This window comes from Monopterus albus, unplaced genomic scaffold (genome assembly GCF_001952655.1).
Source record: "Monopterus albus unplaced genomic scaffold, M_albus_1.0 scaffold16.1, whole genome shotgun sequence".
NCBI lineage: Eukaryota > Metazoa > Chordata > Actinopteri > Synbranchiformes > Synbranchidae > Monopterus > Monopterus albus.
Genome location: NW_018127896.1, coordinates 220,216 through 247,500, shown reverse-complemented (window position 1 = coordinate 247,500; position 27,285 = coordinate 220,216). Strand labels below are relative to the sequence as shown.

Here is a 27,285-nt window from a genome sequence, read left to right as displayed (position 1 = left end):
AAGGGTTAAACATGTGCATTTTGGATCAGCCCAGCCCTAATTATATGGATCTCATCTTCTCAAGGGATTGTGTTTAAACCCAGTGGTGGTTTGTACTAGAAAAGGTGAGTGGTAGTGATCAGAGTCACGTTTCTTCCTGGTGAAGTGTTCTGGCCTCTGGGAGGTGGAGGCTTCTCAGATCCGCAGTGAAGGCCCTGCTGCTCCAGTGAGGGGCACCGTGGAGCTGCACTCATAGCCCACATCCACCACAGTGTGGGGTCCACCGACCAGCTGGCCTGGGAAGGGCTGCGCCTGCACCTGCCGGTCTCGGAAACTCTGGATGTAGCTCTGGAAGGGGAAGGAAAAGCACTCATAGAAAACTTTACAAATAAAGAAACTGCAAAGACAGTAAAACAAGAAGAAAAAACACAATGTGCAAGAAAGTTGTCCAAACTATTCCTCTGCCTTCATGTATCAAATAGTTGGCAAAAAGGAGAATAGACTGTGTTTATACACCGATCAGGCATAACATTATGACCACTGGCAGGTGAGGTGAATAACACTATCTGTTACAATGGCACCTGTCAGTGTGTGGGGTATATTGACTTTGACAAGGACCAAACTGATGGTGAGATGACTGGGTCAGAGCATCTCCCAACACTGCAGGTCTTGGTGGGTGTTGTTGGTCTGCAGTGGTCAGTACCTACCAACTGTGTCTAAGGAAGGACAAATGGTGAACTGGAGACAGGGTCATGGACGCCCATGGCTCACTGATGATCAGGTTGACCTACTGTATATTAAACTTTTAACTTCCATTTGTTCAAAAGATTAAACTTTATTTGAATCTTTGTTAAAATGGTGGAAAATGAGAAATACTGTACATTGGTCTCTATGAAGAGATATCACACCATGTGTAGTGTAGTGGTGAGGCTGTTGAATCATTCCTTTTACTTAGGTTTTTCACTGAATTGTAGACACATTCATGCTCTTCCTGACAGTAGAACTGTGGAAGCAAATGGATTCACAGAAGATGCACAGTGAGCTGCAGAGTGACACGAGTGCCAACCAACTGCCACGTTGACTCCTATGTAAACAGTATTAGGCAGGTGGTCATAAGGTTATGGCTGATCGGTGTAATTTTCCTTGTGGTTTTTACAGAAGCACAGTGCCAAGACATTGAATGCAGCATCTGAGATAAAACTGGTGGTGGCAGCAGCAAACAGCATACTGCAGGAAGCCTGAGAACAGATGGGGAACAAAACACAAAACGACATGACAGAAACCAAGGTTCCTCACTGGTGAGAGGACATCTGTGTCGTAACGACGAACAGGGTTGGGTTTGCGGCGGTAGCCGGGCTCTGGGTGGAGCTGTTTGGCCGTATGGTGATGAGAGGAAGAGCCATGCTGCTGCTTCTTCTTCTTCTTGTTACGATAGCGATCATCTCGCTGACGGATCCGCATCACCTGCATCCTCCTCTGCTGCCGGCTGATGATTACTGTGGAGGACACAGGGCGGTCAATGAATACAGGCTCCTGGCTTTAACTGCAGAGTACCAGAACTCAAGTAGAAGCTAACTAGTGTAAGCTAGCAGCTGTTTAAGTATAATCTATAAGGTTCATAAAACCAGACTTAAATACATTTAACATTTTAAGGAGATTTTTCATGGAACCTTTGTCGAGTGCCTTGCTCATGGACACCTTAGTAAGGTGGAAGATTGCCTTTAAGCACCGATCTAGTGAACTGCAGGTCAAAATATGTCTGGACAATGAGGTTACCGGAGAAAAGTTGGATAAAACTTGAAAGTTTTACCTCACATATTTCTATAGTCAACCTTTAGCATGCAAACACTGGAGCATGTCATAGCGATGATGCTAATTTAGTATTTCCTCTCCCATCACCACAGCTTTTGGCCAACATGGTAAGCTGAGGCACTAATAGCACTGTAGTTATTTCCTCACCCTTGGTGTGGGAGTACTCCCCTGCAGTCACCTTCCACTGGACCACCACGCCCAGCAGCGTGAGGGCAGGCCACACCCCCAGCACCACCCACGTTAGCCAGCACACAGACTTTCCAGGTGCTGCCTTCATCCGTTCGTACATGTAGAGCACGAGGGCGAAGAGCTCCACGAAGTAGTCCAGTGCCACGGTGATGACGGCTGCACCGAACACCGCTGTGGACAGCGTGGTGAAGAGGCGCTGCCACTGCAAGGTGAGAACAGCGAACAACATGCCCAGGCCAAGCAGCACGCCCAGGGGCACCCAGACGGAGCGTGGTGGGCTGTTGGAAAGCTCCTCCATGCCCACCAGGGCAGCCACAGCCACCAGCAGGCCCAGGAGCAGCCCCACCATGAAGAGGCCCACGCTGCGAACCAGCATGGTGACCAGGCCGCACAGTGTGCCGATGCCCAGGCCGATGCCCACTGAGGCCTCCACGCTCAGCTGGGTGTCCAGCACGCGCTCCTTGTAGCAGAGCATGAAGATGACGACAGAGCCGAACATCAGGCCCGTCAGGAACATCACTGCCTTGAAGCAGCGATACCCTGTGGGAGCAGGAAGAAAGGGGTGACACTAATAAAGCCATCAGCTAACAGATCAGCCAAACAGGCAACTCTTCTAAGGAGGTAAATCCCCGCCAAAACATTTGTGGCCTGTACAGCTTCAGACATGTTGGCAGAGATTTACCTCCATACTCCTGATGCATTGCTCTCTGAGGGGTCAAAGTGTCGCACCTCAGTCCCGACTCACCAAAGAAGCAGTAAATGATGCCAAAGAGACAGCACATAGAGCAGACGACAGAGGGCACCACCTTGTAGTGGCCACCAGAGTCCTCACAGCCGTGCAGCCGCCCAGGGCTCAGCTGTTCCGGCTGAGCCAGCAGGATCTCCATGGTGGTCGTCATGGCCGACAGGAGCAGAGAGCAGGCAGGAGAAGAGGAGGTGGAGAGGAGACACGATCAGGTGGGAGGCTATGGGGCACTGCCCAGCTGTGTAGTGTTACCTGTACACAGGGAGGAAGAGGGGGACAGGCTAGACTGAGCAACAGATATGAATATGGATTAAAACCAAGACATAACAGTTGATGCAGCTCTACTTTATGATCAGCTCTGGCTCTCAGTCCAAACGATCGACAACCAAAACCCCAGTTACCCTGCTAATCATTTCTAATATACAACACACACACAAACAGAATGGGTATTAATAGCCCAGGTGTCAGCAGGTGTATGAGCCTCCTTCTCCATCTCTGTTTGATCTGGAGGCCTTTAAGGGGAACCAGAAACTCCGACAAACACACCGACTCTTTTCCAGCTAGCCAACCTGCCACAGGTCAGTCTACTGCCCCGTCCCCACATCAGGTCTCTCTGCTGTTAGAGCCTGGTTGAAGCAGTAGTTCGTGTTAAATCACCTTTATTTTTATTGCTTTCCTGAATGTTACCCCATCAGCTCTCACCTTGTGACGCTGTAGTCTCTCCCAGCTTCATATTACTGCTGCTCTCTCCTGTCTGTACAGTGCCTTGCGAAAGTATTCGGCCCCCTTGAACTTTGCGACCTTTTGCCACATTTCAGGCTTCAAACATAAAGATATAAAACTGTAATTTTTTGTGAAGACTCAACAACAAGTGGGACACAATCATGAAGTGGAACGAAATTTATTGGATATTTCAAACTTTTTTAACAAATAAAAAACTGAAAAATTGGGCGTGCAAAATTATTCAGCCCCCTTAAGTTAATACTTTGTAGCGCCACCTTTTGCTGCGATTACAGCTGTAAGTCACTTGGGGTATGTCTCTATCAGTTTTGCACATCGAGAGACTGAAATTTTTGCCCATGCCTCCTTGCAAAACAGCTCGAGCTCAGTGAGGTTGGATGGAGAGCGTTTGTGAACAGCAGTTGTCAGTTCTTTCCACAGATTCTCGATTGGATTCAGGTCTGGACTTTGACTTGGCCATTCTAACACCTAGATATGTTTATTTGTGAACCATTCCATTGTAGATTTGGCTTTATGTTTTGGATCATTGTCTTGTTGGAAGACAAATCTCCGTCCCAGTCTCAGGTCTGTTGCAGACTCCATCAGGTTTCCTTCCAGAATGGTCCTGTATTTGGCTCCATCCATCTTCCCATCAATTTTAACCATCTTCCCTGCCCCTGCTGAAGAAAAGCAGCCCCAAACCATGATGCTGCCACCACCATGTTTGACAATGGGGATGGTGTGTTCAGGGTGATGAGCTGTGTTGCCTTTACGCCAAACATAACGTTTTGCAGTGTTGCCAAAAAGTTCGATTTTGGTTTCATCTGACCAGAGCACCTTCTTCCACATCTTTGGTGTGTCTCCCAGGTGGCTTGTGGCAAACTTTAAACGACACTTTTTATGGATATCTTTAAGAAATGGCTTTCTTCTTGCCACTCTTCCATAAAGGCCAGATTTGTGCAGTATACGACTGATTGTTGTCCTATGGACAGAGTCTCCCACCTCAGCTGTAGATCTCTGCAGTTCATCCAGAGTGATCATGGGCCTCTTGGCTGCATCTCTGATCAGTCTTCTCCTTGTATGAGCTGAAAGTTTAGAGGGACGGCCAGGTCTTGGTAGATTTGCAGTGGTCTGATACTCCTTCCATTTCAATATTATCGCTTGCACAGTGCTCCTTGGGATGTTTAAAGCTTGGGAAATCTTTTTGTATCCAAATCCGGCTTTAAACTTCTCCACAACAGTATCTCGGACCTGCCTGGTGTGTTCCTTGTTCTTCATGATGCTCTCTGCGCTTTAAACAGACCTCTGAGACTATCACAGTGCAGGTGCATTTATACGGAGACTTGATTACACACAGGTGGATTCTATTTATCATCATTAGTCATTTAGGTCAACATTGGATCATTCAGAGATCCTCACTGAACTTCTGGAGAGAGTTTGCTGCACTGAAAGTAAAGGGGCTGAATAATTTTGCACGCCCAATTATTCAGTTTTTTATTGTTATCAGTCCAAGCTTCGGAGTAGCTCCGTTGGTCTTGTCTTTCCCTGAAGCCTTTTCTTATCTTCTGTGTCACAGCACAGTTTCACTGTGATTAATCATTTATATATTTACTTTAATTCAAGGCCAATGCACATAAATCAGCACCACTGTTGTCCCTTGGCCACATGTTCACAAAAACAATAAAACACACAACATATACAAGTTATGGCAAGAAAGAGCAAGTGAAATGTGAAGCAGTTGAATAAAACAGGCGAATGTAGTAAGGAGGAGTGTGTCCACCGTTGACAGTTAGACACACGGGTTCTCATCCAGACACGTCACAGTAATGATCAGGATTAGCAGGTCGCCACCACGTGTGTTTTGTAGTGCAGACCAAATGTGCAGCTGTTCACACACGGATCATCCTGTTTCTTCTTCCACTGTCGGAATCAGCAGCAGCACCGCTCTCCTCCTCCCACCCTGTGTCCTGTCTGTTGCCATGACGACGGTGGGATGCTGACAGGCAGCCGGCGGTCAAAAGCCTGACCAATGGCAGAGCAGACTATACTCCCATAGCAACAGTGTGAGAGCCAATCAGACATTAGCTCTAGGTTGTACATCAGTATGTGTGTCGCTCTGCTCCGACAGAAGCCCTCCTCTCATCTCTACACACACAAACACAGTCACTGTCCCCGTCTGGCCTCAATTCGAGTCCTTTAGAGGATGCAGCCAGTGAGCCTGTATGTTTGTTATCATCCAGAGACTAGAAGCAGCTAATGTGTGTAGGCCCAGACCCTGGTACAGCTAATTGGTCTGTGCTGTAGACCTCCACTGTTGTCCACCAGCTATTAACTACCCACCCCCCAGTGAGCCACACCGCCGCACTGGGTGCCAGGTTTCTTCCTCAGGAAACATGGGAGGCCGTCTGTTTCCAACAAACAGCTCCAACACATTGTTCTGTGCAGCTACTCCTCCACCTCCTAGTTGACTCAGTGGGTCAGCATCATGAACTGAGCCTTTGTTGTCATGGTTACAGTAAATGCAGAGCGTTCCAGGTTCAGAGACAAAAGTACCGGGCCAGGTTCAGTCTCCTGTTTCAGTGTTTTGTCACCTCCTCCCTACACAACTTAGTTTAAACAACAGTGACCTTTGCTCCTGTCACGGTGCACCTTCTGGCCTTCTAGCAGGTGCACTGGCCTCTACTAAAGCATAACTACAATGTGGTGTATTCAACCAATCTGACAAATGTCAACAGGAACATGATCAGAAAAACAAAACAGATCTATCTGTCAACAACACATTCCTGACTGATTTGACAAATGTGAACTCCCTCGCCTCTGTGTCACTGTTACTGTGTGGCTAAAGGAGAAACATGCCCGCCCCTGGATGATGCATTAAGAACAACATTCAGCTGGATTATCCGATTATCGATGTGAGCCCCCCTCGGCAAGACTAACAGCTGGAAATGAAATGGAAAATGCAGCTGACGTGGTGTGAAACTGTTTGTCTCCATAAAATAAAATGTGCACCACAGATTGATCGGCTGCACCATGAGACAGCAAAGTCTCACTCCTCCTCGCTGATGAAAAAGCAGTTTACCAGACTGTTTGTGGACCAGTTGTAAGAACCAGACACACTGACACAGACGTGCAGCCGTCTGACATCACCAGCCTGAAATCAGTGGCCGCACAAACACATGAATAAGGAAAACGGCATGTGTTAATAAACAGAGCGCACAGACTGGCAGAGCCACAGGCTAACTCAGCTCTGACCCACATGACAGAGAGACACTGCAGGTTCTCAGTGTTTCAGCCAAGAACTGTGTAGATTTCAAACCTAAAGTTTACTGCCAGGATGATAAATTCAAATGCTGTGCTGAGCTGTGATGCATTCAAGAGCTGCAGACATCAAGAGAAAGGAGGCAGAGAGGGAGCTCCCACCAACACAACCTGGAAAGCACAAAGCTGAAGGGTCAGACCTGATGTGTGTCTAAAATGCTGACACGTCACTGTTCTCAGGTCTTTTTAACCGGTGGGGCAAAATGCTGCAGAAGGCGGTAACACAGGAAAGGCCAAATTGTTTCCCAATTCAACAACAAACCATGGACGTCAATCAAAATACACGCACAAAATGTTAGATTCATCCACTAGTTGTCGAGCTCCTTCAGTCTAGGCCAAACTAATGACCAAACAACATTCCCATCCATGAGCCACGCTGCTTCTCCTCTCTACGGTGGCCACTGCAGGACAACACAGATGCAGCTCGTCAGGCTGGACTTGTGGACTTGGACTCAACTGTGGCCTAAACCAGTGCATACGTACAGGCAGGTACATGTGTGTTCCCATGTCTGTGCGCTGAAGGAAGTGTGCAGTACTGCAGTATGAAAATACTCTACTGAAGTAAAAATCATGCATTGGAAATGTTAGCGGTGTAGTTAAAGTATCAGAAGTCAAAGTAATCCCCTGTGACTGTTACACTGACAGATATGGTGCTGTTGGATGAATGTGTACAAGGATGCAGCAGTACCACCAAATACGAGTACATATATTTTAGTACTTGCTGATACTGAGGATTTCACACCCTGTTGGGCAAGAGATGATATTTTAATCACCTCATCATTTCTCTTCGTGTAACATACAACTGTAAGAACTGTAGTAACTACAGCTGTCAAACATCACAGTGAAGACATGCACCTTTAACTTACACTGCACATCACATTAGCTTTAAATTAAACATGTGGGTCGGCGGTTACCCACCTAGCACTGTGCTAAACTGAAAGCTAACATGCTAACAGCACCACAGTACAGTATTTTTCCTCTTTGAAATGTAGCAGTAGATCAGCCAAGTACCAGAACCTCACGCCTGTACTTGAAAACGTGCACTTGGTCCTACATGACAATGAACAATGTTCTCAGTGCAGGACACAAGCGGAGCAGGAGACGCAACTCATGTTGTGTTCATGCATCTTAATGAGCTTCATCAAGAGTGGAAGTAAAAATCAAATCTGTCCTCCAGTCGACTTCCTCCTCTGTCAGTGTCGATCAATGACTTCTGATCGGCCCTTTGATCGGTTTCCTCACACGCTCAGTGTTTTCTGTCCGTGCTCGGTGCACAGTGGGCTGAGTTGGTTTCATAACCCTGTGACTCATGAAATTCTAACAGTTCTGTTCCAGCCTCCTCCTCTCTTCTGGTGGGCGATTAGATCTTCTCTCTGGAGCCTGCGACTGGGACGACACGGACCAGCACACAGTGCAGACGTGGCTAAAGGTGCTGGCACCTCACACCTCAGTGAAACAAGGGCCTGTTCACATCAAGGCTCCTCTGGGCTGTGAACTGTCTCTTCCTGTCGAGGAGCTAACGCAGACTAGCAGCCTGAAAATACAGCTGTCACATTCTAGACGCTGGTTTCATATCCAGGAAATGTGATTACACTTCAGCTTATGGTATGAACACACTTTTATTTTCAATAAAACCACTGTGGTGCTCACTGCTGAACACAGAAGAGAAGAAGGTATTCATCTGATAAGGATCACAAAGTAATAGTCTGAACTGAATCATTAAGAATCCGCTCAAAATGAACCAAGTCAGGAGTTCAAATCAAATCAGGAGATCAGTGCTGAGATCCACTGCTACAGCTAATACTCCTTTACTTTCACCTAATTTAATCTTTAGATGATATTTTTCAATGATGGATTTTACCAGTTGGGACGATGCTTCCTGGAGATTTACTCATGTAACTGTTCTCTCCAGTGTACAGCAAAGCTACAAACATGACCTCGACGGGGTTTTTTCAACCCCTCCCCAGAACTCAATTCACTCACCACCTGAAGAAACTTCCCACTGTGAACCTGAGAGATGGTGCAACAGAAGGACAGAGACCTTCACCATCTGCAAAACACAACAGCTGCCTCAGTTAAGCAGCAGGTTTCACCGACAGGAAAATGACGACAACAACCAATCATGACTGTGACGCTGAGTTACAGTCAGCGAGGAGGGAAGTGGCACCGTGACTGTTCCTGGACCTGCTGCGTGGGTCAGGACCATGGAGACAAAACCATCAAGTCTGCAAATGTGTCTAAATACACGGGTCACTGAGTGTACACTGGTGCGACACATCCCTCTACGACACAAAGTGAAGGGGTACAAACACTCTCTGGAGCCTGGGCATGTTGGTGTTGGGCCACAGAGGTGAACCAGAAAACAGCCACTCAGCTCCAAACCACAAAACTGAGAGACAAAGATGACACAGAAGAAGAAATGAGCAAAGTAAGAAGCACAGTTGAAAAAAAAAAATCAGAACAGCAGGGAGGAAAGAGAAAATCAAAGGAGCACAGAGACAGACACACTTCAGAAAACACCAGCATGCCAGTAACTAAAACCACCTGGTGACATTTAACTAGTTGTCACGACACTGACTTGGAGATGGCTGAACTACCCGACCCTCTGTATCGACACAGACCTCATCCCCCTCACACAGAAGCTCAGAGACTTTGAGACTCCCTTTTCCCAGTGACTCCCACTGACACCACCAACTCTGAAGCTGCAGGTTCGCAGCAGCCGGGCTCTCCTGCTCCTCCTGGCTCATCTGGTTTTCACACACGAGCAGAAACAGAGAAAGTATTAAAGAGGAAGGAGAAACTGGAAAAGGAGAGGCGGCATGCCAGAGAAGAAGAGGCCAAGCCGTGTTACACAACAGCCTCGTCATGCATTACTCACTGCACCTCACATCCTGTCCGAGTCATTCGGCGTTGGCAGCGCTCCTCATGATTCATACACAACGCCGCGTGTGTTCGGAGCCACGTCTGAACAGGTGCAACACGGACGCATCGCTTTCACAAAAGACAGTCACAGGCCCATCGGCTGTAAGATGAAAACTCTCAACCGATATCAGGCAGTGATTGATTATTTTCCCATCAGCGACTCTCTCCACAACTTTCTCTGGAACCAGGAAACAATGCTGAGGCAGCAGCAGCATCCCAGCTCTGAGCTGATCAATCGTTCCATCTGTAACATGGCATAAATCAAATCAGACGCCAGTCACACGTTAGCAAAAAAAAAATAATTCAAAAACCGCTGCTTCTTCCTAAACAAGTGGGAAAATTCCTCACAAGCTCATTTTGATTAAGCAGCTAACAGACAGCTGCTGTGGGTCTGGACACTTTGGCCTTTAGCAGACCAAACAGTTGATGCAGGAAATTCTCATCAGATCAAATCAATAATGAAACCAGAGTGAGCTGCACAGCACTAGGACCAGCTGCCCACCCTGCAGTCCTGGTGGCCGGCCAGGGCACGGTGGCTGTTTGGGTTTCATTATGTGTTGATAACAGTATGATACAAATCAGAGTCCAGACCAACAAAGTAAAAATCTACTGCTGAATGAATCAATGTAAATAATGCTAATACAGCCAGTGAACAAATGTTGTGCTGAAGATGATGCTTCTGATGTGAAACCTGGCCCAGGTCGAACTAGCTTCTGTGATGAAGGTCCGAAGCACTTTGATGCTGACTCATCAGTACAGTGACGGTGATGGCACAGGTATTGACATTACTGGATGTCAATGTGGAACTGACAGATACAGGCTGCTGACAGAACACTCTCCAATTCACCTGCTCATCATTAACCTGGATGACAGACTTGTTAGCTGCACCGCCTTTCCAATCATACAGCAGTAGGACAAAACAGCGTTTCACTGAGGACAATAACAACAACACACAGTACGACAACATACAGCATTTAATAAACAGCAGCAAGACACCGGACCAGTGTGCATGACACACGGGTTATTTATCATACAGTAGATATTAACAGAAGAATAATTACTGCCCATTATGTGCAGCAGTTCAACTTGGACCAAGTCTTTCTATATGAAAACTGACTCAAACCTACTCTACCTACTGTCTTTCCAGCCTGGAGGGTCCGGTGGGACTCAGATAAAATCTCTGCCCCTTCCATACTGGTTCCCCAAGCTCCGAGGTGAACTACAGATGCCTGGTTGGGACAAACTGTTCTCTGACAACCTGGCGGAGAAGCTGGAATAACAAGTGTCGTTCAGCTGAGAGGCACCGTCGCAGTTAGGCTGGATTTATCAGACAGTGTGGAAATGATGCTATCACCACATCCTCAAAACACGAGTCCACTGACGGACACTAACTAATGAATTATTAACCATATCTCAGACACAAGTACACTCTGTTCGTCTCTCCATCACTGACCTGAGGAATGTGGCCGTCTGACCGAGGCTGCAACGGGTCCTCATCCGAAGCCTCAGGGCGTCTGAGTGCTGGCTGTTTAAAGACATGATGATGATGATGATGATGCAGACAGCCTGCTCTCCGTCTCTCAGTGTTAATCACTGAGGCACTGGGCTGTGGCTGAGCTGCCAAGACGAAGCTCAGCACCAGCAGCCAGCGCGTCACCGATTTACATGTCAGCCTCCAGGAGAGAGAGAGGCTGGCGCCACCAAAAACATTGCCAGGGTCCGCCGCGCAATGTCGGTACAGACCGGGGTTGCTGTGGAAACGTGAGGGGAGGACATGCCCGGTAGTGTGTGTGTGTGTGTGTGTGTGTGTGGTCACATGCCTGAGTCAGAAACATGACAGGAGGCAGGTCAGAGGGCGGGAGAGGAGACAACACTGTCTGGGGAAGGCTCGACGTCCCCACTGGGAAAATCTGAACAATTCCCAAACAAAACAGGCCGGTTGCCTTTATCGTGACCCTGGGTTGTGCCTCTCACAAACAACCCTCAACTCACTTAAATCCTAGAGCACATTCTAGCACTTCCTGCCCTTTGGAAGCTTTTTCAACTCATCACAGAATTATAATTAATAGAAACATTTATAAGTAGAGCTGCAACACACCATGCTGATGCTGCAACAGTTAACTGATCTTTTAATGTGTGGGATTAAAATTTGAAAATGATTTCTGAGCTAAAATCAGACAAAGCCTCTCTGGAAAGCACCAGCAGAGTGTTTCTCTCTAATATTAATCACCAGATAAATAAACAGATCACGAGTCTTTGATTAACTTTTTGTTTCTGCTTCACAATGTGGGAAAAGGAGCAGCTTCAAGAAACAACAGCGGTGAGAGATTGTGCAGCTTTGTTCAGTCTCCACATGGCAAAGAGCCGGAGTCACCACTGGCGGGTGTGATGGTCTCTGCTTAGCCCGGGGAATCTCAGGTTCTGTTCAGCTGTGAACGACGCTGAAGCCAGAACCATCAGCAAAGGGACAATCATTCACAGACATACCAGCACCAGGGTGAAACTTCACCGCAGGAAGGTGACTCACATCTCACCACAGTTTTAACAGAACATCATGTGACTTGTTCAGATTATCGCCGGCTGTCGCCCACAAACACCAGTATGATTCTGTGAGGATGAGGCACGACCGGCGGCGCCGAGAGGCTGAGGCGTTCTCACACCTCCTCAGGCACTCGCTGAGCAGGTTACATAAGCCTGAGAGTGAATGGGCCGCTCTGCTGCTGCCTCGTCCTCTGATTGGGCAGAGCGTGGAGGCTGTGCTGAGGGGTCTGGTGAGAAGAGGAGGAGGACACTGAGGTCTTTGTCAGGCTCTGACACACTGCTCACAGGGCAGGGTCCAACACAATCCTCTAAAGACCAAAACTAATCCATCAAAGCTCAAGGTGACATCTTGCTTTTTAAGAGCAATGGTCCAAAACCCAGTGAGGTTCAGTCTTATTGATACAACACAGACTGGAGCCAGAGAACACGTGGCCTCTTGTCACTTGACCAGTTCATTAATCAGCTCATCATTTGTGCACCAGTGCAGACAGGCTTGGTCGTCACTCTAACCACTTTGTGAGACAGTTGACACCAAAATCTGGCTGAAGAGTGAACGTCTTCTAGAAGCACATGTCTACAGTTTCAACAGTGTTTCAGTCATGACACTTAACCGTTGCTTCTTCCTGTGCTCAGATGGAAGCGCACACGCTTCTGTTCATGCTGCAGATTCCACACACGCAGTAGTGAACACAAGGATGAGCTCACACAGCAGCAGGAGGTGCTGCACAACATTTAAACTGCACAAACGCTGCAGCAAGTCCTTCTTTCCTCCCTTTGACTACAGTATGACTGGAGAGAATTAGGGAAGCTGTGGGCTAACATCAGGTCTTTACCATCAGTCAGAGTCTACAGACAGATTTTAGGTTTGGATGAAGTCTGGTTCAAATCAATTCAGCGGACCTGAGATTTTGTTTTGGAAAGCCAGACCTCCTTTGACTTCCTGTCTGCTCAACTGTACTTCCTGCTCAACTATTAAAATAAAGCTGCATCATTAGTAACAAACAACAGCGACTGACCTGACTGAACTCTGAACTCTGTTGGCCAATCGTGTCATTTGCAGCTTCCCCGGGTGTCGTCACACCCGCAGCAGCATGTATGAGGAACTAACAGCCTCACCCGTCTCCCTTCAGGTGACGAGTCAGTCCTATATGCACTAAGTGCTTCTTGTGTCTCTCACAGCTGTTCCGTGCGACTGAACAGCCCCAGAGCTGCTCGCCATCCTCCCTAAGGGGGCTGCCCGGGAACAGCAGTCACATTGGTTCCCATGGAGGAGAGTCGCACAGAGCCAACCCAGCACCAGGGATCCTGACTGCTGCACATCAACACCTCAGTGTTTCCGTTCTGAGGTGTGATGTCAGGAAACCTGTGAAGTTCAACACCGGGTGTTGAGGAAAGGAGCGGCTGCTGTGGCACAGCTCCGGCACAGGGATCAGGTTAATAAACTCCTGGTGCCGACACTTAGCAGCACTGACGTCAGAGCTTCACTGTGTTTCCATCCAGCAGCTTTCAGTTACATTTTCAGTCTGAACAGAAAAACCAGAAATGTTTTGATGCTTTGATGTTGGCATGTCAATAAAAGCAAAATGCAACAAAGAGCCTCAGAAAAAGAATCAGGACGAAGGTGAATCGTGTGACTGAAGAGATGATAAACAGCAACAGAGACAGTGGTAAGACAAAGGAAGTGAAGCTGGGGCCTGGGTAGGTCAGAGCACAGAAAGAACAAACTCAGCCTCCTCCACAGTAGCGGGTGAGGCGGGGGAGACAAGCTGCCTCATGACCCAGCAGAGTGTTGTGGCATTTTCCCTCCCCTGGGGACCACAGAGCTCGAGCAACGCCACCTGACTATGCTGATATGACGGCGGCCAGACACAGAGTGAACGCACAAAGAGCAGGTCTGCAGGCAGAGACTCTGTCCAACACTGTCACTCTGGAAATGTCAATACACATCCAGTCATTTATCTGAGGAAATGCTCTCTCTCTCACTTTGCACTGTCTGATGCCTGTGTTTCAGCCTATACCCTGCATTACCCAGAATGCCTTTCAGTGACCTCGAGGGGGCTGATAACATGCACCTGATAGATTGTGAAGGTACAACAGCCCCAACAGTTTCATTTAAAAACAGTCAACACACTTCAGTGGAATTCAGCCTGGCTTGTAGCAGCAGTGCATTCTGGTCCTTTTCCTGCCCTGCGGAGCAGACATCACTCTGTCACCTCGTGAGCTTCTGAGAAACATCTGCTGCTCATACAGCCTCACTGTGTGCAAGCACAGGGACACACGTGTTCACATGAGCAAAGCCTCAGCAAGAAAATAAAATGCATATTACTGTCAAAGTCCTGACAGACACCGTTGGGTCACAACCAGGAGACCACAGCAAAGGCCAGACTCCTGCACCTGTCTCTCGCTGGCCTCACCTCAAATGCATCAAACGTGTGTGAAATCAGATTCGTGGTACGGGGGTCCCTGTGGGAGACCACAAAGTCTCTCACACGTTTTCATCAACCAAAAACTAACACATTAAAAGTCTCAGACAAGCTCCCCCAGTTCAGGTTGAGTCAACCCCACACACCAGCAAGGAGTTGCTGGTTATTTCTGTTCTCATTTAGACAATAAGTGGTAATAAAATCCTGGACAAAGGTGACATGTCAAACCAGCCGCCAGTCCAAACCAAGGACTTGCCACTGACACAGAAAAGCAGCAAATCACCCCGGTGTTCCTGGCCTTTGTCCATTTACCCCTGACTTTTCAGGTGACTGACACCACTGCAGTGTTGCCTCCAGGTTTCAGCAGGTTTAATGAGCCAAGGTAACCAGACAGCTTGTGGCGCGTTCCAGGTTAAGTTATCACGGAAGAGCAATCACTTGAAAAGAGACTTTATTTAATTACCACTCATATACACGGAAATAGTGGGAACCTAAAACTGTTCTTAAAACCGGTCCTCGGACTGCCTGAGACTCCTTCATGGACCCCTGGGAGATCCCGGACTCCTCTGCTGAAAACACACATCATGGACACGCGCTCTGTGGTAAACACACCATCCATCCATGAAGAGGAGCAGCTGACTGTGGTCGACCTGGATGCGGCCATCACCGCCCTCAGCATCCACCACGCTCTAAGCCCGCACAGCCACCGCTTTCATCGTGTTTGAGTCCGTGTGTCGGAGGCAAAAGACGCGTACAGTGCGCGTTAAATTGGCCACTCACTCACCATCATCCCTGGTAGGTCGACGCGCCTGGTCCGCGTTCACGTGACGGCAAAAGGAGCCTCGTGCCACCGAAGCACCGAACATTTCCATAGCTTTCACCGCCGACCTGGGTGTCCTCCCGTCGGTGTGGAGCTCCGCCTGTCCCCGGCAGCCTGCAGGGCGGTGGATCCGGCCTCACTGCTCCTCCATGGGGGCACGCACACGTACGCCGGCCTAAAAAAAGAAAGCGGGTTACATGCCTGTTATAAACCAGAAGTATGAGTAGAACCAGTCTGTGGTCTGGACGGATGGAGGATGCGGCGCCTCTCACATGAACGCGGTGCGTCGGCAGCAGGAGGCGGCCTCCGTCACAGCCTGCATCACGTTTAGGGACCACGGAGGAAAAACCCGCAGCGGCTCCGACAGGCTGACGAGTGAAATACACCGAGAACCGGTTCTGCTCAGTGCTCCAGGAATATTCACGCATATGCAACTTAGGGGGAAACATGTAGTTATGGAGCTACTTTGTCCAAGTAGGTTAATGTATTTAAGCACAATTAGGCGAGTATTCACATGCACTTTTACTTCGGTGTACTTTAGAGGGATGCTTTTCACTTTTTGTTGCAAAATATTCATTTAGTACCTTTTCAGATTAAGATTTTATGCATGTTGGTTTCGTTACATGTCATTTGGATCGTCCTTCCCTCTCGTTACGTTGTATATATGCGCAGTACTACACTGTGTGATATTACATTGTACTGTCACACACGGTATCTGTACCCGTGCAAACAGGAAGTGAAGTTAGTTAACCTTCAAAATAATGGTTAGATGTTTTGAACAAGGCTGCAGGTGGAGGGTTTATATTGGTGTGACATTGCTGAGTCGTCTGTTTTTCTTTCCCTGTTTCTTGTCAGACCAACTGAGGTGTTTTATGTTTCACTAAACTCCCAGAAAACATCAGGTCTTTGTGTTTAGCTAATTTCAGGGTTCACATCCATCCAAAGACACTACTCAGCCCTCTCACCAACGCCAGACTACATATCTACTACAGCTGAAAGAGAAAGTCAGTCACACTAACAGGCTGGATCTCCAGCTGGGCCCAGCAGGCGTCACTACAGCTCAGTGCAGGGCCTGAGCTTCAGTGTGTCTCTAAACACATTCAATAAAATCACAGAATGTGAGGATGTGCGCTCGGTTGTGGGTATTAACCCCAGGGTTAATGTGGCCACTAGTGTTGGTTTCTGTACAAACCTAGAGAATAAGCAGAAAAGTCAGATGGAGCAGCAGGAGTTACTTTTTCACAGAAATAACTGACAAGTGGATTTTCCACGTTATCGTGCCGTATTTTATCACCGTGCAGGTCTATGGAGCAAAAGAACCATTCACACACGTGACACTGAACGTTTCATTGACTTTATTAAATGTACTTAAGTGTGTTGCCTCCATGACTGATTTACCACAAACTGACTCTTAGGCCATGTCTTTTATTTCTATATCTGCTCATTGTGTCACTGGAAGCTCTGTGTTTATGTTGAAGCCTGTACACAGAGGTAGAGCCGCTTTTCCTGTATGGAAGGAAGGCTCCTTCAAAAATACACTTAAAACCTATTTTTATATTTGTGCATGCATTTTAAAAACAGTGAGAGAGGTATTATATGTTAAAGTACATTTGAAAAGAGTTGTGTTTACATTGGTAGCAAAGATTGCAATCACAGTGTACAAATGTGCTAGAGTTAACAGAGAAACGTAACGTAGAAAGACCCAATGCAAAAGCTGACGCCTGGTCCTGTATTTAATGTAAAGGTTAAATGTGGATCTTGAAGACATTAAAGTCTCAGCTAACGCACCACGTTGTTTGCGAATTTGTGCAAATAAAAGCCAAATGTTTACAGTTGTAGCAGTGATTTGAGCACAGTGTAATCCGGATGTGCTCCTCCATAGTAAAGCCTCCTCTTGGATTTGAACCAGGTTTTGAGGTGGATTCATCGTATATGAAAGCACAAGCTTGACTGCAGTTATTAACACTTGTCATGCCTGGCGTCATGTCAGGCTGACTCTCCACCTCACAGTCAGAGGGAGCAGCGTGCACCTGCACATCCTCACTGCTCCTGCACCGGCCGTCCTCAGGCTCGGGGCAGGAAGCGCAGGTTGATGGGCTTTGAAGGGATGAGAAGGATCCGAGTTTTGGGCTGCACGGTAGGTGTGCCATCTTCAGGCTGGACCTCATAGTGCTGCATCAGCTGCAGGGTGACACACAAACTAACGTGTGCTGCTTGACAACAACTGTGTTTTGATTTTCTTAACACATTCTCCTCCAGTTTCTTCCTTTCTGCAAAGGTTTGTCTCTTTTGTGAAGGAGGTTGAGAAATGTTTGGCACTCACCCTGGACAGAGCGAAGTACATCTCCATCTCCGCCACCCTCTTCCCCACACAGGCTCGCACCCCAACTCCAAACGGGATGAAGCTGTATGGGTGGTGCTTGTAGAAACTGGGTGAGGGCCTGTGACAGCCGTCTTCAGCCGCCCCAGGGCGGAGCCAGCGCTCCGGCATGAAGCGCTCAGCGTCGACAAACTGGGCCTGGTCGTGACAGACTGCGTAGTGACACAGATGGAACAGAGTCTGACGGGAAAGAAGAGAGCGCCTAGATTTTGTATTTGACCAGAAGCAAAGCTTAAATCCGTTAAAATCAGTGAGTTTCATTTTCAATAGTTGATCAATGTAAATGAGCGACATTTAGCCAAGAAAGGCCCATTTTCATCTGGGAAAACCAAGTGCATCATGAGTGCCAGTGATCCAGATAAGAGCCATCTTCCAAAACAAGCCACACAACACACACACACACACACACACACGATGATTTTTATTCCTGACACCGCCTGCACCATTCTGATTCTGCCTTCCTACCTTCTTAGGGAACCGGTAGTTGTCCACAACCACCTCATTCTCTGAAACAAGGCGTCCGTTTCCGGGTACGACAGGATACAGGCTGGTGGAGAAACACACACATGGAGGCAATGAGGACACACACAGGGCAGCAGTTCCTCTTTAGTTTCTGCTTTGGGGTTTTCTGCTTTGCTTCACCAGAGGACAAAGATGAGCGCTAACACCAAACAGGCCTGTGGTGCTGCTGCACACACAGACCAGGGCAGTGGTGGGACAAGTCCTCACATCAGGTCTCTATTTTTTAAGTACTCTATTTTTATTCCTATTTATCTCATTTCAATGAGCATTCGTTGTCTGTCTGCATTGTTTACTGCCTGTTTATACTGCTTATTTTGTTATATTACTGTAGTGGTTAGCAATAAACCAGATCCCAGAAGAAATATGTAATAGAACAGTATGTAGTTCATATAGACATTATTTGTTATTAGCTTGTGTGAGGGAGAGCTGAGTGGTTATGGGTTCATTATGTTCATGTGAGTTGGGCAATGGCCATATGTAAGTGGTCAAGATGTTTCCTTTTTATGAAGTACATCTCAGGGTGTTGTCTCCCCCAAACTGGAGACAGGAAGCTAGGTTCAGAAATTGATGCAACAGCATAAGGGACGCTGCTGATAAAAGAGTGAGCCTGGGAGAGAGAGGATGACCATGCTACCGTGAACAGTGTACCGCAAGCCCGGCCTCGGAGGGCCCGGGGAAACGACGACGGACTGGGGCTGACAGGGGAACCGACTCGGGACTGACAACAAATGACCTGACTGACTGGTGCTTCTGACAATCTTCTTATGCTTTATCTATTCCATTGCAAGAGGAGAGTCTCTGCTCTCTGATCTCTGTTCTCTGTTCCCTAACTACAAGATTATGTGTTTAAATACTACTCTATTCAGAATAATTGTAATATTAAATGATCCTTTAAATTGTAATGTTTTGTCTGAATTAATTTGTAAAAATACTCTGTACAGGTAGAAGTCCTACCATCACACTGACTTTAGTGGAAAAAAAAGGTATCAGATAAAATTGCAGGTTTTTGTGTATACTGTATTGTAGTAAGATACAGCAGAAGATACTCTATTCTAAAGTTGGACTTTAATATTTAAACTAGTTGTCTGTTTATGAAACATGGACAAATGTCTGACACAAGAATTTCTGATCTTCTCAACAGACACAGCAGAAAGTTCTAGCACAAGTTGACCCACTGTCAAGGTGCACAGACAAGGAAGAAGCTAACTGGAAGGAAACAAGTGCAGCAACACTGTTTTGAGTAAAAAGACAGCATGAAGCCTTCGTCAGGGTCTGTTAGAAGCACACAGCAGAGTCCTATAAGTAATGCAAATGTTTAAAAAAAAACCTTTAAAACATGATTGGTTGTTTTTAAAGTTTTTTCTTTTTAGGTTGGCATTATTTATAGGACTCTTTGTCGTGTGCTTCTAACAGACCCTGACAAAGGCCTCATCCCGAAACACACTGGTCTTTTTACTGAAGCTGCTCAAAACACTGCTCGTGTTGCTGGACTTGTTGCCTTCCAGTTTGATCTTCTTAACAGCTAAACAGCATTTAAGGCTGGGTGGAATAACTAGAAACAACTCAACATGCTCAGGACCGCCAGGCTGAAATCCAGTTTCTTACCAGGAGCTGTGAGAATTATGAATTCTAGGCCTCTTTGATGGACTAATGCATTTTAAATATGATACCCATTTGTTTTAATGCTGTTGTTACATTTAGGTTTTATCATTTAGAGTGTATTTATTTATTGTCATATTATTATTTTATATGCTTTTAACATATGCTGGTCCTGAGTGACTAATTTAATTTAGCATGTTTGGACCATTTCAAAACAAGTTGCTGGCACTACTCGTTCGTTCACCGAGAGCTGTCTGACTGTCTTTCACAGGGACGCCCTGTTTACACAAGATAAAACACTAGTTCACAAGCAAATCTAATACTTGACTTTGAATTCAGGTAAGACCATGACAGGAGTCATAAAACCGACATACATCAAACTGGATGCCCCCTAGAAATACATGTACATCACGACAACACAACAAGGTCTGTGATGATTCATAATGCAGCGACATCAGGAAGCATCTTCAGAAGTGTCGCGTCTGAAACTATTCCTCAGTCTGGCTACTGTCAACACAGACGGGCCTTAAGGACAGTCACTTGACATACAGTGCATACAAGTGGGCATGGGAGAAAATGCCACAGATGTTGGACCAGATACAGATGTGACAGCCACAGAAACAAAAACTGGACCAGAGTGTTTTCCTGCACATGCTTCAGTGCAGGTTTCTGTACATCAGACTTTCATATCGAGTGCAAACATCAAAACCTGCCTCACACCAGAGGGTTGAATACATTCAAAGCTAAAAGAATTTCTGATTCTCTCACTCTCAGTAAGCTACTGCATAATTTTAGGAGTTTCACAATGTTAAACGAGGGCTCACAATGTGACAAATATCAGAAAACATGAGCCCCTCCGCTCTAACAGACAGAATGAGACAACTCACCGTAATATTTCCTTTATGACGGCCTTCAGGTAGGGCATCTGGCTCAGGTCGTCTGTGGTCGGCTCCCGTCTGTCCGGACACACCGAGTTCACCTCCTTGTACAGTCGATCCTGGGCCCCGGGGTCCCTTGCTAAATGGTACAACGTCCACGACAAGGTGTTGGATGTCTGACAGCAGGAAAAGCAAAAGGGACAAGTGTCGCTGTCCATCACAAGGCACTGGAAAAGTAACACTGCATCAGTCAGTATGGTCGCTGACAAACACCTGGTTGTTGTCAGTGCACATCACTCTGCCACAGAAAAGTGAACTGAGCAGCCCACAGCTGGAATTATTCAAACTAGCTGTGGGTGTTGGTGGTGAAACAGGTCCAGCAACACCTCAGCAAACAAAATTCTATTCAGCAACGTCTTATTTTGATTGGCAGAGCAACTCCCAAGGTGCAGTCTGGGCCCACAGGAGCGAGCGTCTTACACTGCATGTAGAGAGGAAGAAAGTCTGCAGCCTCCACAGCAGGTTATGCTTCTTTGTCAACAGCCTTGTGGAATTTCTGCATGAATGCATATGAACAACATGAACAACAGTGTTTTGGCGGCAGATTCCGACGCATGCTGAACAATGCTTGAATCTTCTCTGCATGTGCATCAATACACAGTATCAGAGCTGGTTAAAACATCACCAGCTGGTGTTTGAGCAGAGAGTGATCTGTCCACATTTTACTCAACATACCATAACATTTTTAAGGCCACACCATAATCTCACATCACCTTCATTTCACTAAACTAAGACTCCACAAATAAAAACTTCTACATCTGTTATTAAAAAGTAAAAACCATAGAAGAGAGAGAAAGAGAGCTTCCTGTCTTGCTGTAAAGTGAAGGGAGGTTTTTTTTTTTTTATCAAACCAAGCATATCAGCTTAATTCCTTGCTCATATTACAGGTGTGAAGCCTCAGATCTCCACACTCAACAAACATCCAGTCAAACAAGTCCCAGCCTGTCTAAGGAAGGAAGCTACAAACGCTCTGTGCCGTGTGAGGGATCACATCTCTGTACTTGCAGGCTGTAATTCACTCAGGACAACTCAGTGAGTGTAAATCCATAAATAAATTAACCATGTGTTCGTTGCTGGGCAGTGTTCCTCCTCCCTCCCCCCACCCCCCACTGGCTGGCCAAAGTTAAAAAAGTTCCCATGCATGTCCTGATGTTTCTTTCCCCTCTATTCAAACCAAGATGAATTTGAGGTGAGTGCAGCTGCTGTTCTCACTAAAGAAGCAAACTACTTACAACCAGCTTAAAGAGGGAAGTGTTTAGAAAAACCTCAACTGCTTCCTGGGGTAACAAACATGCCTCAGAACTGAAACCGCCAACGGAGAAACAATTAAATGATGCACAACAAAAATTTGGACTTGACATAAAGCCTCAGCAGTGCTGTTTCAAAACCAGACACAAGAAAAACTGTACCACTGGTCCCACCGCCCCCTCCTCACCGTGTCGACTCCGCCCAGCAGCACCTCAGTGACAGTGATGTAAACCTCCTTAATGGTCAGCTTGTCAGAGGACAGCAGTGAAGTCAGGTACATGCCCTCTGCCGACTCACCGCTGCGCGCTTGGGCTTTGATTTCAGCCATTCTCCTGTTGATGAGGGTCTGGGCTGCCACACAAACACACAAGCCAAAAGATGAGGATGCGCACACAGTTTTACTAACTTGAAACCAAATCCAATAGTGGAAGCCTAAATCCCTTTCTTGTTTCTTTCACAGCCTACCTACGTCATACAGGTCATCCCAAGCCTGAACAAAGCGCTTCCAGTAGGGGAGGATGCTGCGGCTCCAGCGTGGGAAAAGCATCACCAGGTCAGATGTCGTCAGCATGTCGTTAACAGCGGCAATGAAGCGCACCGTGTCTTTGGGAATCTCCTCCTGCAAGCAGCCCAGCCTGGTCTCAAACAAGATGGCAGAGATCCCTGCAGAGGGCAAAACTCAAAAACAGGTTCTGATAGAGTCAAAAACTCCACCCTCCACTCCATTACTGCACCTCTTACCCTCAAAGCCAAACTTGTAGAGCTCAGCCGCCAGATTGGAAACTGTGGCCTGGTCCTGGCTGCGACTGCGAAGGAGCTCGATGCGTTGTAGCAGATCTCCCACCACCTGGTGGATGATGGGGGCGTAAGCCATCACTTCCTGCAGCTTCAGCATCTTTGGGTTCAGGCCAGAGCGGATTCGGTGCCATTCTGGTCCTGTACTAGAAAGTAAAATAGCTTTCATGGTTCTTCAGATCACAAATTTGAGAGGACCCATAAATAAACCCTAAGTGTTATCAAATCTGACATTTTAAGAGTGTTTCATTCAGTGTGAAGAGTTGATCCCATTTTACATGTAAGAAATGAAGGACTTCCAATGATTTATGTCTATATTAACTTTTTAACTGTTAATGTTACTGCGTCCTCCGTCCCCACTCACTCCACATGCAGGCCATAGGCCTGTCCCCTCAGGTCCCTGTACTCCTTCCAGTGCAGCAGCTCAGTTCGGACCGGATAGCGACCCTCCTGTTGGATCACCTGAGCGATGAGCTCCGGGGTCGCCACATTGACAATATCCAGTGAACCAAACCTGGAACGCCAAATGGGCCCATACAGATTCTTCTGTACACCCTAGGAAATAACGAACCATGTCAAATTTTGAGTGTAAACTGGAGTTTGAAGTGACTAAAAACTTTTATACAAGTGTTGCTTTTTCATATAGTTTTGAGGTACTTGTGCTACACATAGGAACTTCTGTTTTTTAGAGCCAGAGTCACTGGTTATTAAGCATTTTACATCATTTCATAAATATTCTTATTCAACAAAGAATCCTAAATAATCTGCACCTATCCACAGCTACTGACATTTAAAAAATAAGTAAAGAGTTGTTAGAATTGGATTTCAGGAGTTGCAGTTGTTTTATTTACTGTTAGAATTATTTAGCTTTATAATGATAAAGTTTAGTATGACTGTTTGTGTTTTATTAACAGCACCATGTATCAGTATTAACCTGGCTCTTATATATGCATAATAGTTATAATTTTCAGCTGCAGTTCAACTTGTAGTGTTTCTCATCTTCTTGGATAATTGTTCAAGAGTAGATTGCATAGATAAGTGTCGTTCTGGAAACTAGATGAGACACTGTTAATTTATGCTATTTTGCAGACGTGAAGTCTGACAGGCCTGAACTATTCACCCATGTCTGAAGCATGAGTAAAGGTTTTTACAACAGAATCAGGGAAGTAAGTGGCACAGCTAACTGCATGTCCATTTTCAGTTGGAAAGAAACACCTGAAAATAGAAGATAACAACACACACACACACACCTGCTGCCTATATGAACATTCTAGAATATTGAGGTGTAATGTACCACCCATGTACAGGGCAGAGAGCCCAGCGCTGTAATAACTCTGCATTTAACCAGAAGAAAATAAATCTACTTGAAGCTGATTCCTGTTTCCTGAGTGTTACTTCTTGGTGCCTTCAGACAAAAGAACCGGGTTAAAACTAAAAGAGTAATAAAATAAATGCCTCCTGAGGCATGAGGAAAAGGGGAGAGTCTTGTGTACAACATTAATTCAAACACTGCATTTAAGTCTCATAATACCTCATTATCACCATGCAAATATTTTAAACATCATTTTTCAACATCATCTCAATCTGGCCTCTCTGACCTTGTCCCCAAAACAGTCGACCTGAGCTGTCCCTCTGATGTGCTCATTCCTAATCCTGTCCATCCTGGTCACTCCTAAAGAGAACCTCAACATCCTCATCTCTGCTACCTCCATCTCTGCCTCTTGTCTTTTCCTCACTGCTACAGTCTCTAACCCATACAGCATAGTTGGTCTCACTCCTGTCTTGTACCCCTTTCCTTTGATTCGTGCTGCCACTCTTCTGTCACACAACACTCCTGACACCTTTCTCCACCCACTCCAACCTGCCTGCACTCACTTCTTCACCTCTTTCCCACACTCCCCATCACACTGGACTGCTGACCCCAAATACTTAAACTCCTGCACCTTCTTGACCTCAGCCCCCTGTAACCTCACTGTTCCACTTCCATCCCTCTTGTTCATACACATGTATTCTGTCTTACCACGACTGACTTTCATTCCTCTTCTTTCCAGAGCAGACCTCCACCTTTCCAGGTATTTCTCCACCTGCTCTCTGCTCTCACTACAGCATTATCATTTACACTTACTTTAACAATTCATACAGTGGAACAAGACACATGAATGAATGATTTTCCATTTCCTTGTAGTGTCCATGTGTCTTAATTTTAATACATTATAGGCTGTAGACAACCACTTTTAGAGCTGGATAATGAATCTGATTTGAAACAATCAGAAACAATAAATTTTTCGAACAGATTAATTGTTTCTTGGCAAAAATCCTGCAAACCGAACACCCACTCATCCCGTATGCATTGTATAGCAGATTGCCATTCGCTAGATACAAGATACAGTACAAATCCTTGAAAGTTTGCAGTGAAGTTTGAATTTATTTAAAGTTTCTTGAAAAGGAGAATATTCCTTTTAGTGAATAGAGCATGCACTGGTTTACAGGATTATGTAATCTAAAACCATGTATACCTAGTTCATACTTACATACCTGCTTTCAACAGAAACCACAGTCACACCTTGGCCCATACTATCACCATTAATCACCCAGTTCACATCTCCAACAGGCTTTCTGTGTCAAAGCAGGAGGATGCACAGTGTCTGTTTTCAGGCTGATATATTAACCCAAATACCTTAATATCATTTTCAAATTTAAAAGAGTACAAAGTATATTAAAGGATTCAAGTAAATCTATGTATGTCTATGCACAACACTCCTTGCATATAATAATAAAAGTTGTACTGTATATTTTTGTAAACGTAAACAACCTGTGGATTTCTTCTATTGTGACGTACACAGACACGTGACCTACTACTGCTACCAAAAAAACTGAACTTACAGCATATGGAAAGTTATATAACTAGTCCATTATACTGACTTGAGTCAGTTCAGTAAAAGCGCAAATCCTGCCGTCCGCACACGATCAGCTGTGCGCGCACGGCTCTGCGGCCTGACGCGCTTTACCTGCAGTAGGTGGCTCTTGTTCGTGTATCCTTTGACAAACAGCCAGTACAGAGTTGTGGCTACGCTGGGTCCCGGCAGGTCATCGAGACCCTTCAGCTTCCCCGCGTCACTAGTCGTCTGCACGTTCACGTTTCTTCTGACCGAGACAGCAGCGGAGGCTTCGGATCGGAGCACCCCACCGACCCGGGCTGCTGGGAGCGCCGAGAGGCGGAGAGGGTTGACTGCAGCCGCCAGAGAGCCCATGGTGCCTAGTTTGTGATAAGGGGCTCAAATCTGTTTTTCATCTCAGGAAGTGGCAGCTTTTATTCTCTTCAGCCCCTGCAGGGCGTTCTCAGTACTGCAGCAGCCAAGCACAGACTAGTGTTCATTCACGCAAGCTTGACCTGAGGACGGTTGCCCTTGGCAACAAGAGGATGCCAAAACAGATCAAATAACAGCAGCCTCATAAAACCGCCCTAAACTGGTTTAATACTCACACCACGTAGCTAAAAGAAACGGATTTGTTCCCCATTCCAGTGACGTGTGTTGTTTTCTTGTAGTTACTGCAGCATTTTTTACACTTTGAGCTCACACTAAATTCTTATCATTAGTGCTGATTAGACAGAAAAATTCAGTTTTTCTTCACTGTAAATCAAACATGATCTGGGGTTTTGGACCATTGCTTGTACATAATGCACACCACATGAGCTACTACAGTGCGTAAACATGGGTGTGTGAATAAGGAAAAACACAATATCAAGCCCACAAGAAATAAAATAAACACATTTTAAAGTGCAGTAACTTCATGATACTTGCTTGTGGAAAGTTTTTTTTACAATCATCTATAATTCACTGAGACCAAGGGTCTTTTCTTGAACAAACAAAATACTGTATGTTAACAATGACAAATATAATAGACTGTTTATTAAAAAGTTCTAAAACTCATCTTTTCTGGAAGTGTTGGTTCTTTACCATCATCTCCACAAGCCCACAGCTGCTTTTAAAACATTCCTACAGGTGGAAAGAAACCATCAGCCTGCTTTAAGAGTCTTAATATTAAACAAATGAGCTGAAAAATATACTTTAAAATGTGATTTTGAACTTGTCCTAATTACACTCACTGGACTTGAAAGCTTTTTTTTTTCCCTAATAGTTGGATATATTTATAGTCTTGTGCCCTTCTAATATTATCCACCAACCTTATGGCCTGTTTATATACAATTTACCATTCCAATGAAAAGCCTCACTCGCGTGCAGTTACACTGATGCTCCAGTAAACGTACTTGGTTACGTTGCACCGGTGAGCAAAGGGTCCGACTCCTTTCTACAGCCACTGTCTGTAGGCAC

The 27,285-nt window shown here is 46.1% G+C and overlaps 2 protein-coding genes across 3 annotated transcripts; both read right to left on the bottom strand.

Annotated features, from left to right (window-relative positions):
- Positions 1-174: 174 nt before the first annotated feature.
- Positions 175-2,879, bottom strand: tmem198ab (transmembrane protein 198ab). The gene is made up of 4 exons (XM_020592109.1): positions 2,663-2,879; positions 1,939-2,520; positions 1,276-1,475; positions 175-327 (listed from the first exon to the last, which is right to left on the bottom strand). The coding sequence occupies exons 1-4, from the start codon at positions 2,877-2,879 to the stop codon at positions 175-177; spliced, it is 1,152 nt and encodes a 383-aa protein (XP_020447765.1).
- Positions 2,875-26,406, bottom strand: cyp27a2 (cytochrome P450 family 27 subfamily A member 2). Of its 2 annotated transcripts, XM_020592036.1 has the most exons (11): positions 25,960-26,406; positions 23,316-23,506; positions 22,898-23,097; positions 22,622-22,819; positions 22,344-22,507; positions 20,858-21,024; positions 18,315-18,396; positions 17,793-18,029; positions 15,742-17,650; positions 15,434-15,644; positions 2,875-2,977 (listed from the first exon to the last, which is right to left on the bottom strand). In XM_020592036.1, the coding sequence occupies exons 1-9, from the start codon at positions 26,200-26,202 to the stop codon at positions 17,534-17,536; spliced, it is 1,599 nt and encodes a 532-aa protein (XP_020447692.1). In that variant the 5' UTR covers positions 26,203-26,406; the 3' UTR covers positions 2,875-2,977; positions 15,434-15,644; positions 15,742-17,533. The 2 variants fall into 2 exon arrangements, with proteins under 2 accessions (XP_020447692.1, XP_020447691.1); XM_020592035.1 differs by having other exon boundaries at positions 15,434-17,650.
- Between the last annotated feature and the right edge of the window lie 879 nt (positions 26,407-27,285).